Source organism: Varanus komodoensis, unplaced genomic scaffold (genome assembly GCF_004798865.1).
Source record: "Varanus komodoensis strain SLA01 unplaced genomic scaffold, ASM479886v1 scaffold4, whole genome shotgun sequence".
Lineage (NCBI taxonomy): Eukaryota > Metazoa > Chordata > Lepidosauria > Squamata > Varanidae > Varanus > Varanus komodoensis.
In genome coordinates, this window is record NW_025335941.1 from 10,575,812 (window position 1) to 10,595,625 (window position 19,814).

General features: G+C 37.1%; 1 protein-coding gene across 11 annotated transcripts in view; it reads right to left on the bottom strand.

Moving 5' to 3' along the window:
* PKNOX1 (PBX/knotted 1 homeobox 1) overlaps nucleotides 1-19,814 on the bottom strand; it is a 34,501-nt gene that overhangs the window by 12,862 nt on the left and 1,825 nt on the right. For 2 of the 11 annotated variants that reach the window (XM_044441858.1, XM_044441856.1), the window contains exons 2-9: nucleotides 12,083-12,184; nucleotides 9,262-9,392; nucleotides 7,936-8,107; nucleotides 6,135-6,305; nucleotides 5,754-5,831; nucleotides 4,105-4,204; nucleotides 2,485-2,582; nucleotides 849-977 (exon numbers count right to left, since the gene is read on the bottom strand). In XM_044441858.1, coding sequence (XP_044297793.1) covers nucleotides 849-977; nucleotides 2,485-2,582; nucleotides 4,105-4,204; nucleotides 5,754-5,831; nucleotides 6,135-6,305; nucleotides 7,936-8,107; nucleotides 9,262-9,392; nucleotides 12,083-12,133 — 930 coding nt within the window. In that variant the 5' untranslated portion in view covers nucleotides 12,134-12,184. The other 9 variants (XM_044441853.1, XM_044441857.1, XM_044441854.1 and 6 more) reach the window with 9 other exon arrangements.

Below are 19,814 nucleotides of genomic sequence, written 5' to 3' on the forward strand. Positions count from 1 at the left end.
ATTTAGACAACTTATATGCCGCCCCCTTCGCATAAGCCTTGGGCGGCTTACAATCATTAAAATCCCACATATAAATACATAAAATACAAAAAATAGTGGAAACAGCCTGGTCAGTTTAAAATCAATAAATAAAGCTTAATAATTTCTGCCTAGGCAATATAATTTTGCTTCAAACTTCATCTTAAGTATCATTTGACTGTGGATATAACAAATAGTAGAAGCAACCCTCCCTCTTCCCTCCCAACCCCCACAACAACTGTCAATATATAATCCATGGACTGAATTATATAGTCATACAGTTTATATGTGAAGCAGAGAACCTCTGGCGGAATGCATGATCTTAAAGGACATGAATAAGCTGATTATACATACAACCATCACAGGATGCATGCATTGCCCTAAGCTAACAACTGTACACATTGCTCCCTTTGTAGGTGCAGAGTATGTTCAGTGAAAAAATCTATTCAAAGAGTTCTGCTTCTGCAGACAAACTACTCTTGATGTAGCAGAGTGAATGTCTTCCATCCACATAGAATGTATTTTGATAAAGATTTAAATATCTTTATGTAAAGATATTTAAATCTTTACTTATCAAGGGAGGACATGATAAGAAAATGTCCTTGGCATAATGAAATAAAACCAAAAATAATGATATAAAGTTTTATAACAAACACTTACCTAATCTGGGCCTGAGTAAAGTATGAGGAATCAATTCAAAATATTTTCAGGAAGTCTGTAGGAACTAAAACAATTTTGGGTATGGCAAAAATTATGTCCTTTCTCATTCAGCAATTAAAAATATACCAGTGGAACATAACTGTTTACCAACCACTATAATCAAGTCTTACCCCTATGTGCTGGAAAAGCCAAGACCTCATTACATTTGTAGCATGCTTTGGAAGTACTCCTCTTTTATTTTTGGATGACCCATCATCTTGATGCAAGATGCTTAAATCTTGGTTTAACTGTAACTGGAGCTGTACACAGATTGACAAGTGGCACACGATTACTAAAACACCATACAATCCTTAATTTTTCACAAACATAGTTTATGGAGCAAAAAATAAGAAAAAGCAGCAATGACACTAGTAAGATTTGTAATTTAGAGTGGGTCAGCACATGGACCATTCCAGAAAGCATACAGAGCAATGCATGTTTGGATATTTACCCAGATCAGAAACATAGTGTTCATGAAAAATTAGTATGTCAATAGAATGAGTTCTAACCTGTTTTCACTAATAATTTTCTGTGTGCAGGGAATTTTATACTGAAAGAGCATACAAACATATGACCCCCAAATTGCAGACACACTGATTGCATTTGCCTGCTATGCTAAGCTACCCTGTAAGTCACAGTAGGTCATTGTGTCATGCAAACTTGGACCACTTCTTGCAAGGACAACAAGCCACCCTGGCATGTATTTCCTTGTCTGGAAAGAGAAAAGGTCACATTTTCCAGATAAACTTAAAAAAGAAAAGGAAAAGAAAAAAGAACTCATCTTTAGGTTCTGGAGTACCTAGAGGCTTGGTGCAGTATGGAAAAGGTGCAGAGTGCTGAGTTCTGTCAGAGCAATATGTAAAAACTAGAAGATCTATCAAAAAGGGGGAGAAACACTCACTGTCCCTTTTAGGGCAAAAACCCTTTGCCACTTTGCTTTTCAACTGACAGCTTGCCAACTGACAGCTGTCAAATGTGTGCAAAATAAACTATATGCAGCCTCACTTGGTCAATGTCCATGGATGTTACTTACTGCACTTTGACGGCAGACACTTACCAGGACATTGGCCAGGCAAGACTCCACATTTCAGGCAGCCGTAAGTGTGTACCTGTGCAAGACTGGAAAAAAAAATTAAAAACCCCTATAGTCTCAATTGCACACATTTCTTCCCCCTGATTTTTTTTTGAAGAAGAAATAATGAGGCATTGACCACCACTCTTAAGTGCTGCTTGGGCACTTGTAACTGGCAGCAAAACAGGACTCCAGAAAACAAACAAACAAAAAAGAAAGAAAGAAAAGAAGACCAGTAAAAGAAAACATGGTTGTGATTGGCGCAAGGAAGGAGAGAATAACGCTCTAGAATAGGGTGTGAGGGGCGGGTGGGAGAGTAATTGACCAAAAGAAGTGGTAGCACCCTTACACAATGTGCCTCCACTCAGTTTGGATCAGCTTTTCCCTCACGCAGCTCAGCAGCCTCCCACCCTCCATCCCAAATCATTCTTGTGGATTTCCAAGGAGTAGGATGGAGGATGTGAGACACCTGAGGCTTTCTGTGGGGACATGGGTCTGTAGTGGAGAGGAGGAATGACAAAGTCCTCTTTCCCAAACTGCCTTCCACTAGTAGAATTCAAACTACTAGTTCTATAGTTAAAATATTTCAATGCATCTATGAATGCTTGAATATCAATTTATCATTTCCATACTGTCGAAAATACCATTATCATTCCCCTAACACCGAATCATTCTGCGAAGTATATAAAACAAACCTGAGAGTTCTGGATCCTGATGGTTCCAGGTGATAATGTTTGTGTCACTACTTGACCTTGAGGTGTGACCACGGTCACCGGTTGATAGACTGTACCACCTAAAAAATAATTTTTAAAAAGTCTACTACTGTAGAGAAACAGTAGTAAGTGACAGCATGGCAATGTATGCTTATGTAGTTATCATTAAACAAAGTAACAGGTTTATTTACTTAACTGATCACACTTATTTTTCAAATGCAGGAGGCACAAACATATTGCCAACAATCCCTTAACTTTACTAAAATGTTATCATTATTTAAGCAGAAATCCAGCTAAAAATATTTCCTATATTTTATTTGGTATTCAGCTTTTTAATGTTAGAAACTTTGCATAATTAAATTCTACTTCATTTATCTTGTTAGTTCACATATTATTCTACAAAATATATAAAAGCGTTTTAAATTGATGGCTACCCTTTACATAAGGCAAACAGCATTCCACTAATGCATCTTTTCTCTGACAAGTATTTCATTTCCCTGAATCACAGCCAAGACTTTTAATTTTCAGTAACAGATTGTATATTAAATTCTCCCAGAATCATGTGAAATATATCAGCTGACATATATAGTTATTACTATAAATATGCCATGACACCTTCTTGTAGAACATGTGGGAATTGTTAAGCTAAATAATAATTTATCTAAAATAACACTGACCTGGTTCAGATGACACAGCACAGCTTGTCATGGAATATTTAACCCATGATGGTCTGCTGTGCTTGCAGGCACCACTTCTCTTATCCAGCCTGGGCACTTGGAATTTTGAATCACAGAAACCCAGCAAGCAAGCGTCATACAACCTTTGTTCTGTTCTGGCATTCTACAAGGCTTGTTCAACCCTCCCTTTATGCATGCCAGCCAGGTTCACAAAACACAAAAATCCCAGAGCAGGGATTGCATATGCAAAATGGGAGCTCCATACACCCCTACAAACTGGTCCCATGTTTTAACACAGTTTTTCCACCAGAAAGGTGCAAGGCGGCAAGTCCTGCTTTGTCACCTGGAATCTACTGCTATTTGGCTTCTTCCTTCCCAGAAATGTCCTCCATCATTCAGGATGGGCCATATGATTATCTTACATTATAAAATAATTTGTATTGGCTTATTTTCCACATTTCTCTGTTCCTTTACAATGTCTGTTTAAGTCCACTGTTTTAAATTGTTAACTGCCTTGACTACATTAAAAAGGCAGTTTTATTGCTTATTTTATTTATATTCTGCCTTTTTTCCTTGAGGAACTCAAGGCAACTTATATAATTCTTCTTCTCCTCACAAGAACCCATTGTAGGAGTCTGTGACTGGCATAAAATCACCCAGCTGGCTGCATGGCTGAGTGTGGACTACAACCCAGATTGCTTGAGTTCCAGTCCTGCACTCTAATCATTACACTGGCTTACTATTATTATTGTTACCATTTTCATTTCTATACTACTCAATACCAAAGCTCTTTGGATGATGCATAACAAATGTAATAATCAAATAAGCAAGCAAGCAAATCCATCATCTAAAACTTCCAGCTTTAGTTACTTCTTGCCACAACTAATGTCTATGATGGAGTTTTTTTTTCTTTAGTATGTCCTACCTGCAACAGTTGCCATAGTTACATTTCCCTGCTGCAATGCTGATGCAGGCACCATAATCCCCTGGGGACTTAGTGTACCTGTGATGGCACTTTGAATTGGCTAGAAACAGTAACAACAACAAAAATTACATAGTCTTATAATGAAGGATGTTCCCATCATTTTAGCTGCATCAGTGACAAATGAGAGAATAAAAAAGGGAAACCACATGATGAGGATGAGGATGATGATATTACTACCAGCCAATATAAGCAAAGCCAGTCATGTAACTTATATGAGATGAAAATTCAATTAAAAGACTAAATAACCAAGAATGTCACTTTAACAATGTTGTGTTTTGTTTCCCAAATGCTGACTTTCCTGTTTCCCAAATGCTGGCTACAGATCAGGTATGTGAATTTTGGATGATATTTAACTCAGTGCTTTCATCACATGGTACTGGACTAATCTCATCCTAATGGAATCAAAGAGCTTAAATTAGTATGAAAGCTTGTGAGATTCGTCAATGGACTAAATATTTAACCTGGCTATATCTCCAAATGTTTTTAAAAATGGGATATAAGTAAGCATATGGCTGAAAACCTATATATACTGTCCTAGAAATAAGTCTCATTGAACTCAATGAGACTTATTCAGAGTATACATGAACAGGAAAATAAGCGACAAAGAAACCACAAATACATTCAGAAGATACATTAAAACCTGTATCATTGTTTGTGAAATCTTAGCCCATGAAAAATCAAGATTAAAGATTTATAGTTTTCTACACAAAAGCTATCCTTCTAATTCTCTCAAATTTGCAATTTAAAGATGATTGCAAACTTCAGATTTAAAACATGTATCTAAATTATAAAGGCATCATCCAAACACTCAGATAATCAAGCACCTGGATGACAGGAATGCAATTTACAATTAGTACACTGACACAGGGCTGGCATGAAGGGTGCAATGAAACAACAAATAAATCATCTCTATTTTGAAAAAAATATGGCAATATTTCATGCTGTTTAAGTTTATATTATGGAACTGGTGAGTACATGTTGTATGACTGACTTCTAGGAGAACTCTTAGTGGTTATGAAGGTGAAAGTAGCCAACTTCTGTTACTTCAAGAAGTAATTCAGCAGCTAATTGGGACATATTTTTTTCAAGTATTACAGATGTGATGCATGGGAGAAGGGCCCATAGCTTAATGGTGGAATACACATTCTAAAATTGAAGGATCTTTGGTAGCCATGCCTGAGACCTTGAAGAGTTGCTACCCCACTACAACAGACAATACTGAGAGAACCCCTCTATGGTTCTGTATAAACAGCTTTGTATGTTCTTATATTTCCCCTCCTAACAAGGTTGCCAAGAGAGGGGGTATTTCATGACTGAAGCAGCAGACACACAGCCTTCTGCTCTCCATATGGATCTTTCCACTGGATTCCTACATACATACAATCCATGCTACTGGACTCAAAGGACTTCATGTCCTAAACCTTGTGTTTTAGCAATCAAAGAACCTTTGATCTCCATACAGATCACCTCTCACTTGGATGAGGCAATTATCTACAATGAGATGAACAAAGCCAACCCAAAAATTAGGCTAAGAAGATAGTGCCAAAGAGGTGCAATGATAATTGTGTCAATTTTGCTCTACTGCTCACATTTTCTGGTGACTGTTTCCATGAAGACAGCTGCTCCAGCAAATCCAAGCTATCTTTATCATGTTTAAAGTTGCTGGACTGCAGACAAAGAGTTGACAAATTATGGTCATTCTTAAAGAATTACATTTCCATGTACCCGATGACTAAGAAACTGCACAAGGGAAACTTGGTAACCTCAACAATATCACAAATCCTTAAAAACTGCTTGTTTGCCAGTCACATATCATCTATTTGTAAATTGCATGACTTACAAATTTAACCAAGCTATTAACATGCTATTTATCATTACATCTTTAAAAATCTACTCTTACCTATCCTGAGCCCTATGAGATAGGGTAGGTTATAAAACAAACAGAAAATATATTTCAGCATGAACGGTACCTGGGGTTGTACAGGTGAATAAGGGCTGCCAGATTCTCCACTCAGCAGAGTTTCACTATTCATTTTAGTTTTCAGACATGCAATATAGCGACTACAGAAATCCTTACAGAGCTCATTAACTTTTTCTAGCTCAAGCAGATGAATTCGCAGAACCTGAATAGCCTTTACCATCTAAATGAGGAAGAAATAAATGACTGTGAAGCAAGGTTAGAAAAAGTTCATAAATATTTGCACATGACATTTATATCATATTAAAAATCTTCAACCAACCACAGCTCTTTTCCTTTCACATGCAACTGGTGTAAATGAATTAACATGTGCAAAGCAACCCTCCTGTTCCCCCACATCATTTCAACTTTGGTTCCTATGGAAAGGTGCCAGTTCCAATACTAAATGTGCTGAGATTTCTTTACCCTTTCTAACTTCTTATGATAAATATTTAACTGGATCAGCAATGGAAATATGTGCAATCCATAAGTGTAAATTCAAATATAACAATATATTTGGCACAAAGGTAACCTTTTGATAATTTGTCTTATTTATCTATAAAATGGATCTTCCTTTTTCATTTCAATTAGAAATCTCAGAGTAACTAACAGTTATGAAATAAAAAATTGCAATGCAGCACAATCTAAACACAGCCACAGACTTCTAAAAAAGGGGAGGGATAAGCAGAAATGAAATACAAAACAAACACACACCCTTAACAGTGAGAAAATCTGCTTCAGTGGAAAAAGTACAGACATAGCAAAAGAATCTGATAAGACAAATAGATTAACCAACAACTATGTAAAAAAAAAAAAGACTTGTGAGAATCTGCTATATGGAGGAGCTACTGTTAGTATCACTGACAGAGAAACATCAACTTCTACAGAGAAAGTGAAGCATTTTGGAAGTTTGTCAGTCATGCTGGCACTAAAGAGGATCATACATTGATGCTGTGTAATTGTTTTTGTAGGTGTACACTTCCCACAGTCTGCTATGCAAGTTCTAATGAAAGACAACTGCATAGTACTTGAATGATTTTTAATAACTGAAGCATTTGCAACATAATTTCTCCCTCTCATATAATTCTAGAATTCAGTGTCATTCAAGGAAGCTGAATGGTGGGTGATTCAGGACTGATAAAAGGAAACAGTTCTCTATACAATGCAAAGCTAAATGATGGAGTTTGTTACCATAAAATGTAACACAACAACAAACTTGGCTTTTAAAAAGTACAAGAGTTTATTAATGGAGGACAAGACTAACAATGGCTGCTGGACATGATGGCTCTGTGTTACCTTCCAGTATCATGGATAGTATGTGTCTGAATATCAGTAACCAGGGCCTGCAAGCAGGAGAGTACTATCGCACTCATGTCCTGCTGCTCAGCTTCCTACAGGCATCCAGCTGACCACTGTGTGAACAGAATGCTGAACTAGGAAGGCCTTTGAACTGATTCAGCCTCTTGATTATTTTAAAAGATATTTGAAATTATCAGGCTGAGTTTTGGATGACATGCCTAGAGTCTGAAATAACCTCCAATATCCAGGAAACAAGGAGAAACAGAAGGAATACTCTGCTCAAATTCTGTGCTACAAAGAATTAGAATATGTTAAATGTAATGGGCAAATGCTAGGGGGAAAAAGAAAGACTAAAAACCATACATTTCCACCATTATTTTTCTGTTGAAATTCACAATTTAGCTTTGCCTCTGTTAGTTTTTTTCCTGAATGGAAAGTTGTAATAAACATTCCAACAGGAGCTGAAAATATATGCATGCCTCCACTCCCCGCACCATTCAAATACGTTTACTTACTAAATTATCAGCTTCTGGATCTTCACAAAAAAAGGGCTTTCCTTCCTTCTCCTGTTTCCTAACAAAGTTTTCAATATCTACATCAAAGCTTGCAGATGTTGTGCCTTCTGATCCCTGTGTAGATTGTTCACATTTTTCAAACAACAGTGCTAATAAAGGAAACAGTGGATGTCTAGGACCAAAAGCAGAAAGAATGAGCAAACTCTGTAAACACTTCTATGTGTAAATCAGCTTGATGAAAAATAGCCAACACTTTAGACGTTGAATATCTACAATAAAATAATCTGCATGTGGAACTAAATGCAAGTAATTAGGAACGATAAGGAATCTCTCTTACTGGCTTTAATCTTTACCATTTTTCAAATATGGCTAAACTAAAAATATAAAGCCAAATTATACAGGTCAAATTTGCCTACTGTTGTCACCCCACCATTTGTTACTAGTGAGACTGATGGGTTTGAGCCCTAAGTTTTCTTATACACAATACAGATTTAACATAAAGAACTTCTGCATATATAAGAAATTCAATATGAAGCCAGTAGAAAGTCTTGGTCTGAGGCAAAGCACATAATCCTGGGTACCTATGTTTACTCAAGCTCCACAAGGCAATCCTATGCTTGCTCATTCAGTAGTAAGTCCTACTGTTTTCAATAGGATGTACTCCTTTGTCAGTAAAGAGTGCAGAGGATTGCCATCTACTGACAAAATGAAGCTGCTAAACATACATATTCATGATCCCAATGTAAACAGAAAACTTAAGATATGTAAAGTTCACAGTATGCTTACAGAAGCTGACTTTACTTCAGTGTTTCTCAGGTATAGGCCCCTTCTTCTCTGCCACGAATTCCCTTAACCCAGCACCAACTTATCTATCCCACAGCAGAAAGCATCAGATCTTTACATACAGTCATATTGTGTGTAGCAGAAGCTCTATGCAACACACTGTGAACTGGGCACTAATTCAATACTTGCATTAGTAAGGGAAATTGACCCCTCCTAAAACCACACAAAGGAAAACCCCATTAGAACAAAGTAGCAGTCGCCCCATGTTAGTCAGAATAGGGTGACACAGTGATTGGGATAGAATCTCCCACACAAACTGAATGAGAATCTTCTAAAGATCATTCATCCCACCACAACTTGGCTCATGAGGAGCGAAAGGCAACATGTGCATCAGAATCTCCTCCTCCCTGCACTTTATGAATGTGTATGAATAGTTCCTCCATCCCGCTGGGGGCTCCATCCCAGAGTTTACAAATAGCTGCTCTACTTACAATAGAGAATAATATAATTTATTTGAATTGCTTATCTGCTCAACACTGCTACCTGTAAATAGCCTGCTTGTCCGCATCCATCGGTGTCTGGGACTCTACTGGGGAAGGGCTCAATCCTCCTGCATCTGCTTCCAAGCAGTTTGGGTCCTGCTCAGTTTTTAATTCTGTTACTACTTGCATCTGCTGGAAAAGAAGGATGCTTTATATTGCCAACTGCATAGATTCACTACTAAATGGACTATTTTCTAAGCAAAGTGAAAGGCAAAAGCCTAATAGGTTGCCAGAAAGTTGGTATGACTTGGCAACTATACAAAAAAGTATAAGCAGTTAACAAAAAACTTATTTAATCCTTGCAACATTTGGAGGCGGGGAAGACAGTGGAAAGGTCACTAGAAGATTGGTTCCTATTAGTTGGTTTCTTTTAATAAATTGTCTTTTGAAAAATGCTGTATTTCAGAAACAGCTATTTTTGGATAAAGCTATGCATACACTGCTCCAAAAAAACTATTTGGAAAACAAACCTTGAAAACATCAGCTACCTTCCATTCCTTTCCTTTTCCATGCATATTATAACACTCTAAGCAGAACTCTCTGGAAACTGCATCCAATAATTTGTTTAAAAATCATATATAAATGAAATAAACTCCCTCAAAAACACCATTAGTCAGGAGTCTAATACCTTTCACAGTTTCACCTAAATGTAAGCAATCATGTAAGTTTATACAATTTAGGAATAAATTTTCCAGTTTAAAAGTAAAAAAAAAAAAACACCACAGTTTCTACATTTAAGTTAAAAATATGCTAGATGGAATTTCAAAACAATACAATTTTAACATGATAAGGCTCTCTTCATATAGAAAAACAAGTAGCCATCATATCTGATGCTTGGGTTTGCCTAACAAGGCAAGAAGTGGACAGATTAAAGTATAAGCACTGTGGCATTGCTGCAGTTGCTCCAAGCAAGATCTTACACAAATACCATTTAGGTGGAGACAGGGACGGGACTGGGGAGAGATGGTATAAATGCATAGCCTATTCAAATAAAACCATACACCAATGCAAAGCTGATTGTCAGGCACTGTCACTGACCCATCCCTACCATGTCCACAGACTGCAGAAAGGAGCACACAGAGAAAAGGGAGGTGGAAGACTCCTGATTTAGGAACCAGTGTCACCCATTATGATTACTATATTCAATGCTTCAGGTAACATCTGACTTGTGTCCTTAGCATTTAGAAATTAATTCCAGTATCTTAAAATGAGAATATGGAAAATAAAAGTAGCCACGCTGGTACAAAGACAGTACTCTGTCAGTACTCCTAGAACTGAGCTATAGTGACTTACAGAAGTATTCACACACATCCCTTCGACTTTCATTGCTTTATGGCCTCTTCTGTACAGTTTAAACTCACACACATTTGGTTTAAAAGTCATTGTGAAAAATAAACTATTGTTATCACAACAAAGCTAGTGGTAATGAGGTTGCAACCTGAATTTAAAAAAATCTTTGCATGTTTAGAAAGAAATAAATCCTGTAAGTCTCAGAATGCACCAGTCAGTCATCCTGGCTGGGGAACTCTGGGAGATACAAGCCTTTTTCATGCATAGATCGGCATCCCTAGGCAGTATGAAGAGTATACCTATGGGAGCTAGAAGCAAGTTTAGAATGGTCAGGGAGAGGAATCTGGTGAGTTTGGGGTGGCTTAAAGAATACAATTTAGTTGGCACTGGGCAAGATAAACTGAAAATGTTTTGTTTTTTCCTCCCTGAGCCCAGGGTCACAATATCTGATTTAAACAACTGATAAGGAATTTGAATTTTAAAAAAGGCAACTTAGGTACAACATCAGATGCCTGAAAATCCTTGCAGCAAAGCAGACAAACAGGATGAACTATGATAACAGTATTTATGCAATGGCTCCAAAAGCCCAATGTTTTGTGCTTTTAGATAAGTGAAGCAAAATGTTTTGCACCCATCTCTACTCCCACTTCAGAAAGGACCAAATATCCAAATTGATAAGATAGGTATTGTGCGTCAACCCAGGAGGTATTAGGTCAGTCAATAAAAATGGAACAGAATATTCACATTGTCATCTTGCAAGGAAGTTCAAGGTTTTATCCTGCTAGCAACAGGGAACAGGGGCTACCCAAAAAAAACAATGGTATCAAGTGTGTGCACAAAATGAATTTCATGAGTGAAGCAAAACAAATCATGGGGTAAAACAACATGCAGATGGCAAAGATATTCATATTTAGGATGAAATAAACAGAAACAAAAGCAAAACTTTGGGTGCAATCCCATGCATATTTTGACAGAATGACTCCTACAATTCCCAGCTTTCTCCAATCAGTTTGGCTGGCTGGGGCATGCTGGGTATTGTAGGACTTTTCTCTGTGTAAATAGGTAGAGGACTGCACCCTTTGTTCAGCAAGTTTGAGGAAGGAGCATAGCTCATTGCAAGGTGCACTGGATGCTTTGCCTGCAGCTTGCCCCAGCATAACATGCTTGTTAAAATGTCCAAGCAACAGGTGAAGTAGAACATGTTTCTTTGTCTGAGACCCTAGAGAGGCACTGTCAGAGTGAGCAGCACTGAAATAGGTGGACAAATATTCTGATCCGGCATTAGGCAGCTTATGTTTTCAAGTCAATCCTCAAAGTCTAAAGGTTTTTATTTTTCTGAAAATTCAACTGCTTCCTGATTAGCTTTCTACAAACAGTATTAGAAGATAAATTGTCAATAAATAAGGCACCCTTTGTGAGCTACTAGCATATTGTATAGTAAGATGTAAGTGGTTTCAAGTATTGGGTACCATTATTTTTTATAATTGATTTTAACCTGCTAAAATGTAGTACACTTTTTAAAAAGTTCTTACTTGTTGTCCATCTTGGTAGTTGTCTATACTTAACGTCTGTGTTGCCATCATGGTTACTGAGGATTCTTATAAAGTCAAATCATCATATTTAGTTCAAATGTTCTAAGGGAAAAAACCCACAAAGAAGGTTAGTATTTGTAAAGGAAGCTGTAGAATTCAAAAGATATCACTTAAGCCTAGGTATGCAGTAGTAAAAAATTAGGGAGGGAGGGGGGATCAATGAAATTTTTAAAAAATACCAACCTGCAAGTTTCCAGGACCCTTACCCTCAAAGGCCTTTTGATAAAAGCAGGTGGTGACTATTTAAATCCTATTGCCAGAAAGTGTGATAAAGGCTTCTAGCTTAGTCACTTGCTTTTTAACCCTCACAATGAAGAGCTGCAGGAATTGCCAACAAAACACACAGTTAAAATGGAGATAGAAGCTGTCACAAATATTGATTAAATAGTTATTTATATCTGAATATCAAATATGGTTTTACTTGTTCAAATAAGTACTCTGGATAGAACATAAGTCCAAAGTAACCAGAACAACCTTTCTGCGATTGGGGAAATGGTTGTTTTCAGATTTTTAAGCTATTGAAGAATATTTTACATTAGTCACAGCTGAGAGACCGGATGGCACACCAGGGTACATTCTACTGCACCTTGAGAAGAGATATTTTTTAATATTGAAAGGCTGCAAAGGAAGATAAAAATTGTCCAGTGGCTATTCCAAGGGCTAATTAATTCAAACTCATCGTAATATCCACCCAGAACACATAGCCTTTTTACATATGTGCATAGTTTCATATTCATATAGACTTCTCCACACACGCACTCAACCTTACTTTGCCTCTTACACATATGTATGTTCTCTTTGACTCAAAAAGTTGATTTACACATACTCTGCTTATTTTTTCTATGCAATTCTTCTCACGGATACACAGACCAATCAACCCCAATGTGAACAAGACTGCATTCAAATCAGGCTTGGAATCAGCCATTTCTGCTATCACAGGCACTTTTTCTACCACTACGGACTTATCTTTGCACAGTTCAGTTAACAAACATAGACTAGGTAGATAAAATAAATGTCCATTCAACATGCATGAATCAGGTTGAAGATGCAGGTATATACCACCTGCAAAGACACACTGAAAAGAAAATGTGTACTTAAAACGGGGAAAATCATCCAGAGGACACACCAGATATTATAAATAACTTTCACAAGGAGCTACATGGAGATTCTTTGTATAAAATTATGGTCTCAAGTCACTAATGCATAAGATTTCTACCATGCTGGGAGAAATTCCACTTCAAGTTCTGATGGTTACATGTGTCTTCCTTTGTATACTTTCATATATATTTTCAGATCCACATAAGGATAACTCCAACCAAAACAACAAAGGAAACAAGCAAGAATCTGACAATGTTTCTTTTGAAAAAAAATAGGTGGCACAGAAAAGCTGTTAACAGGTCAGATGCAGAAGTGGTGAAAATGTGCTTCAAGCTCAGGTTGCAATTAACTTCTCTTGCAACAAGAGCACCTAACTTTTCAGACCTAACACATTGACATGTCAGGCAGCTACAGTTCAAAGTAATCAAGTTGCTTTCACCTAAATCCATTCACATGAAAGACATAGTAAGAATATGAGAAACTGCCTTATACTGAGTCAGACCACCAGTTTGTGTAGCCCAACGATGAGCAGCAGCAGCTTTCAAGAGTTCTAGGCAGGAATTTCCCCAGCTGTACCAGATTCAGCTGGGGTCCTTCTGCATGCAATGTTCTGTCACTGAACCAAGATGGTCTACACATAATCCATGGCACTCCTCAGTCCCTTTGTGTCTCATTGTTCCCAGACCTGTTGACTGCATGTGGTCCCAAAAGCTCTAAGATACCCAGTCAGCATATTAAAGATACTGTGCCGGCCCTTCTTTCATTTTATTCAAACTTGTAGTTTAGCAACAACCAGAAAAAAGTGTTTGAACCCGATGCCTTATCCTCTTGAGGCTGTTGTGTAAAAACAGTCCCCTTTCATAAGGGACAGGACTGTTTGTTTCTTTTAAAGAATTATATCAAATTCTGAGAAGACAGAGGAAGGCTTTTCATCTACCACCTCATGATGTATCAGAGCATGTAATGGAGATGTGTATAAGAGCATGGAGGCACAGGTTCCCAAAGGAACGGTAACCTGTTCCCTAAGGAGGTCTTCCACTTTCAAACATTTCTTTCCAGGGACATCAGTAGAAAAGAATCTTCATGGTTGAAGAACAAGGCTTAGGGTACATTTTCACAACATATTAATTGGTAAAAAATGTAGGTTGCTGGCAACTGCAGAAGACCAAGAAAACAGTAAGTTGGTCCCTGACAGAATTCCCTCACTGGAAGAATGGTTGCTGTGCACTTACATTAGCCACACAAGGATGTTCTGATTTTGGACATTACTTTGATCAAGATTCTCACCAAACAGAATATGCCAACTTGGCACTAATGACTCCCTCTGCTTCCTCTGGAGGTGGAAGTGTTTCCTACTTTAACAAGCAGCCTCCATAATTTTTCAGCTGGTTGTCATCCTGTTCCTGTTAATTCTTTTCCAGTGTGTGTGGGTGGGTAGGAGGGAAAGTGTTCACATTTTCTTCTGTTTACACCAGGAGAAAGCAGTGAGGTGGTGTCTCCTACCATTGGCTGACTCCAATAAAATATCTCAATTGTTCCCAAGTGAGGAACACAATCCATTGGATAAGACTCTCCAACTTGAGAGGGAAAAAAAGCATATTCTTTCAGTTTTCAACTGTACACAGATTTTATAAAGTTGATTCTGATAAAGAACCAGTGATTTTAAAAACATGGTCAATTTTGAGGCAATTTAAACTCCAGATCAACTTGGTTGTAATTCCAAGGTAGAATGAAAACATCAATAAGTAGCTTCAGACACTAGAACACCTGGTCTTCAGATGGTGATATTCCATATCTTCAAAGTACTTCCCAGCCTGAGGTTCCTTGAAAGCAGCAAGTCATAATTCTAAGTTGACATTGTCAGAATTAGGTTAGAGGTTTCCAAATGGCAGTGATGATGTTACTACCTCCACAATGGAAGAGGTAGTAGAACTACAGAATTAGAAGGGGCCAGTTAAGCTATACAGTCCATTCCAGCTTGATGCAGGAATCCCATTTAAAGCATTTCTGTCTAATGGTTACCAGATAGAATTTCCTCTCAGCTGCAAGTCTTCTAGAGAGATGCAGTACCCCTCTGTACAGACTGGTATTTCAAAGAGTAACAATGATACTGATCACGCCAGTGTGGTGTAGTACTGTAGTGGAACTCTGGAGATCTGCATTCAAGTTCCCACTCAGCTATGAAGTTTATTGTGTGACCCTGGGCCAGTCACTAACTGGTAGCCTTACCTACCTCACAAGGCTGTTGTTAGGATAAAATGGAGATGCAGAGGATGATGTGCGCCACTTTGGGTTCCTTGGGGAAAAAAAGGTGGGATATAAATAAATATTTACATTTGAGGGAATAGGAAAAAGTCAAAACAAAAGCCATAGACTTCAGAAGAATCAGGTGGCCCTGCTTGAAGGACAAGGAAAAATAGAGAGAAAGGTAATACCAGGTGAGTGTTAAGTTTCACAATTATTTCACATTGGAAGAGATAACAGGAAAACAATAATAGAAGATTGTGTAGGAGTACAAGATTTCCTGATAGTTTCAAAAGGTAGATCAAAATATCCCTAATGATAATGCAGCTATATTATTCAGAAAAACAACTTAAACTCTTAAGAGTGAAAAAGAATTTAACAGTTTCATCAAAACACAATACCTTTTCATAGGGTGATCTAATTTTTAGAAAAAGAAAGTGAACTAGCATTGTTTATTCTACATTAATGTCAAGCAATTCAAGTCATACTTCAACACATACTTCAACACCATAATTTCTATATATTGCCATAAACTTCACTGACAGGTAACCCATGGACTGAAGCCTTAACTAAAATGTTAAAAGTGGTTCCATAATTGTAATTTCACAATTCCAATTCATTTTATGATGACAGTATCTCATCTTCATACCACATAGAAATGTTATAGCTAAAAAAACTAGCTATAAGAGCAATGGCTATACTATTTATTACTAGGAAGCTGCACCATTATTTCAACCATATTAAGTTAGAATGGGTTTCACTTTCAGATTGCTTTCAGCCTTAAGGAGGGATATTCTAGGCTAACTGGCCTTAAAGATACACATACCATTAAAAAACCTGGAGGTTTGGGGCATTTAATATTTAGTATATTAGACTGCATAGTAGACAAACTTAAACTAAACTCAAATCTTTTGTTAGCAACCCTCAAAGTAGCTGCAGCATACAAATATGCTCCTCATAACACAGATGGCTGAACTGTCAATTTTGCCTCCAAAGCTGATTAGCAGTGGCAGGTTTAGCTGTTCCATGGTACTGGATAAGTATGCTTTCCTCCTAAGGAGGGGTCCATGGCTAAGGGATAAAGCATATGTTTTGCATGCAGATCCCAGTTTCAATTACCAGTATCATCCAAGCAGGGCTGGGAAAACTGCATTAAACCTAGACAAGTGCTCCCATTGAGTGTTAAAATGCTGGGCCTGAAGGACCCATGGCAGTTTCCAGTGTTCCAAACCCAAAATGCCAAACCATGCAGTAAAAGCTTTCTATGCGCTGACTGTCCTGACTGGATATAGTCAAATATGTTTTAGTACAAACTATTTAACTGCTTATAATAGTTTGTTCGAACATGAGAAAAACAAGAAAAATTTTGCTGAAATTTTACAGTCTGTCAGCTGAGTTACTCCGTATAGTAGGGAAATACCTATTGCTAGTATGTAATGCATTATAAATAAAATGGCTCTCATTCTTCTATTGCACTGTATTTAAAAGCAATTTCTAATGTATATTTTAAAATGATACAACATTATCTTACATGTGTCGTGTGTTATAACTATTGGGCTTAGTATCGTTCAATTTGGTGCTAGACTTCTAACTATAATACAATGCACAAATTAAAGGATATTTTAGATATACTGAAGATAAACCAAAGTTTTAACAACTGATAGTTACCCATTAGGTGGTTGTATTGCAAAACTCACATTCATACGCTCTCTGAAAAGGAAATAGATGGGAGCCTCTTATGGTTTCTATTGTATTTGGGAAAGAGCCTACCAGTGATTAAAAGGATGCCAAGTCAAATTCATTGTCTTCATCAAACAATTCAGGGACTTTAAATCTTAACTGCAATACTAAAGAAACAAGCTCAAAAGCAAGAATGTAGCATTGTCACAAAATTTTAGTATGTTAGTTATCTTCACAAGTGTTTATATTTTGATGTTGGCATTACACCATATTTGTGATGTGTGGGCTTAACTATATCACTGTTGTTGGTAAAGCCCAATCCATGCAAAGCATTTTGAGAATGACTGTCACTGTGTTTAACAGGCACTGCTCCTATTAGGGGACCCAGAACTGCAGGATTCATAACTTAGCAGAACAAGTCTTAGGTTAGATCCTTCTGTAACGTTCCCATCCAACGGACCATGGGTTGTTGGAAAAGGAACAAGCCTAATTATTCATTCCTATTCCTTTTAGAACTGGAATATTTGCATTTTAATTAAAACCCAACTCTAGCCTGAAGCTTAGGACAGGTAACAGCACTTTCAAATTATCTATGGAAGTTCATACTATTTGAACAGCTCACAGTGAAAATTAACCACCATATATGCTGTCATTTAGGACAGATGTAAATACATTCAAAATGCATATATATCTGGAAACAAAGTACTAATGCTCTAGCCATGCACGTGACTTTGTCAATGCATTTTCAAAATCATGTGAGAGTAACGCCATCAAAAGCTCAAAGGTTGCACACTGCTGCTTTCAGCACTACTTTCAGATCTTTATCAAGTACTTTAAAAGTTGTTTGTGATATGGTAGAGCACCCATAATCAAACAACTATCCAAATACTGAACTGAGATTCTGAGTTATAATGGCTATGGAGTTAAAATGAGTTGACCAAAAATCAAAAGGGAGTTATCAGTATATTCAGGATAGGCACAAGGTTTGCATGAGCACCACAAAAGTTAGAACAAAATCCAGAAGGAGTAACTCAATCCTGAAACAGCACAATAAGGACTGAGCATGCTCAGTGAACACAAAATGCTAGGTGTCTGTAGGGTGAATTGAATGGAATAGACTATCCTGCAAGAAAGCATGGTTGGCCGAATTGTACCATACTGCAACATCCTGCTCCACTTTCACTTGTGTTTTATAATGAGTTTTACTGCTGATACTACTCACTTGATAATTATTGTCATTTTCTGGAAGGAGAGATACAAATCAAATAAATCAGTAAACAGAAGATAGCAGCATCAGATGGGTTGGACCCATCTGATATACTCTCGCAAACAGGTGGCTAAAATATAATAGTGTTCCTTAGGGACATTTATATAAGACTTGCTTGTAACTTTGCTCTTTCTTTCTGAAATCAGATTACTGGAGCTAAAAAGAAGTGAACAAATTAACCTCATTCAAAAACATTTAGTTGAGCACTAATACCATGCAACCTGCTGGAACCCTTAAAGTCAATAATGCAATAGCTGATAGCTAATGGAATCTTAAAACATATTATAGTTGCCAGTTACATATGGTGCAAATTATTCCCATGGTATTTTTAATAGTTGTGACCTGGCATAGCATCACTTCTATACACACCATAAAAACACAGTATCCATGTACCACCATTTTCAGACTTGCAGAAGTGTACAAACTATTGTACAATAGTTAAATACATATTGTATCAAGGCTACAAGTGAATCTTTAATGCAGCACAGGATCAATTTCAGGATGATAATCTTTAGTTTAAAAGCTCAATGCATCCGACAAACCAAAAACCTGAAATGGGGCCAATATAAATGTAGACTTATTTTGGGATAAACCCACAAGGACAGTATGAAAATAGCAGTGCCCCAAAAACCACTGATGCAAAATACAACCTATTTGCAATTAGATAAGTATGTTCTGAATACTTTGAGGATAACTCTTGAATAAATAGGACATTATTACAAACTGGAAGAAACTAAGGTGGACAACTGGGCCGAAAATCAGACTGCACACACATTATTTCTGATTTTTTAAAAAAACAATATGAATCATTCATCTTAATTAATATTCCACTTCACTATAATCCCAATAGCCTCACTGAACAATACCATAGCAACTTGAAGTAACATTTCAGTTGTCTTCTTTCTAGGGCTCAAGTCTTGCAAATCACTACAACCAGAGTTTAAAGGTACAATTATACACTTAGATGCTCACCAAAATAAATAAATAATTTCTACTAGGCAAAAAAAAAACTATTGACATTTGTACTTAACTATGGCAATGCTGGTCCTGGGATGGAAAGAATTTCTAGTCTCTGATGAATAAAGAGGTACCTCTTGACTTTTGAAGGCTATATGCATACTTGCAATTGCACCATAGGATATGTCTCCGAACACTGGTACATTCAAGTATCTTTCTTGGTTCAATTTATTAGGAAGGCTAATCTACACAAGATTTGCATACAGCTCCTTGAGACTCAAAAGATGGTAAGATCTCCATCCTTTTTACCATGGTGACCAAATTCCAATATACTTATAATCTGTATATTTCCTAGTTACCTCACAAATACAGGTATCAGCATTCCATGAACCTTAGTTTCCTTTACAAAGGGTAAGTCTACTCATT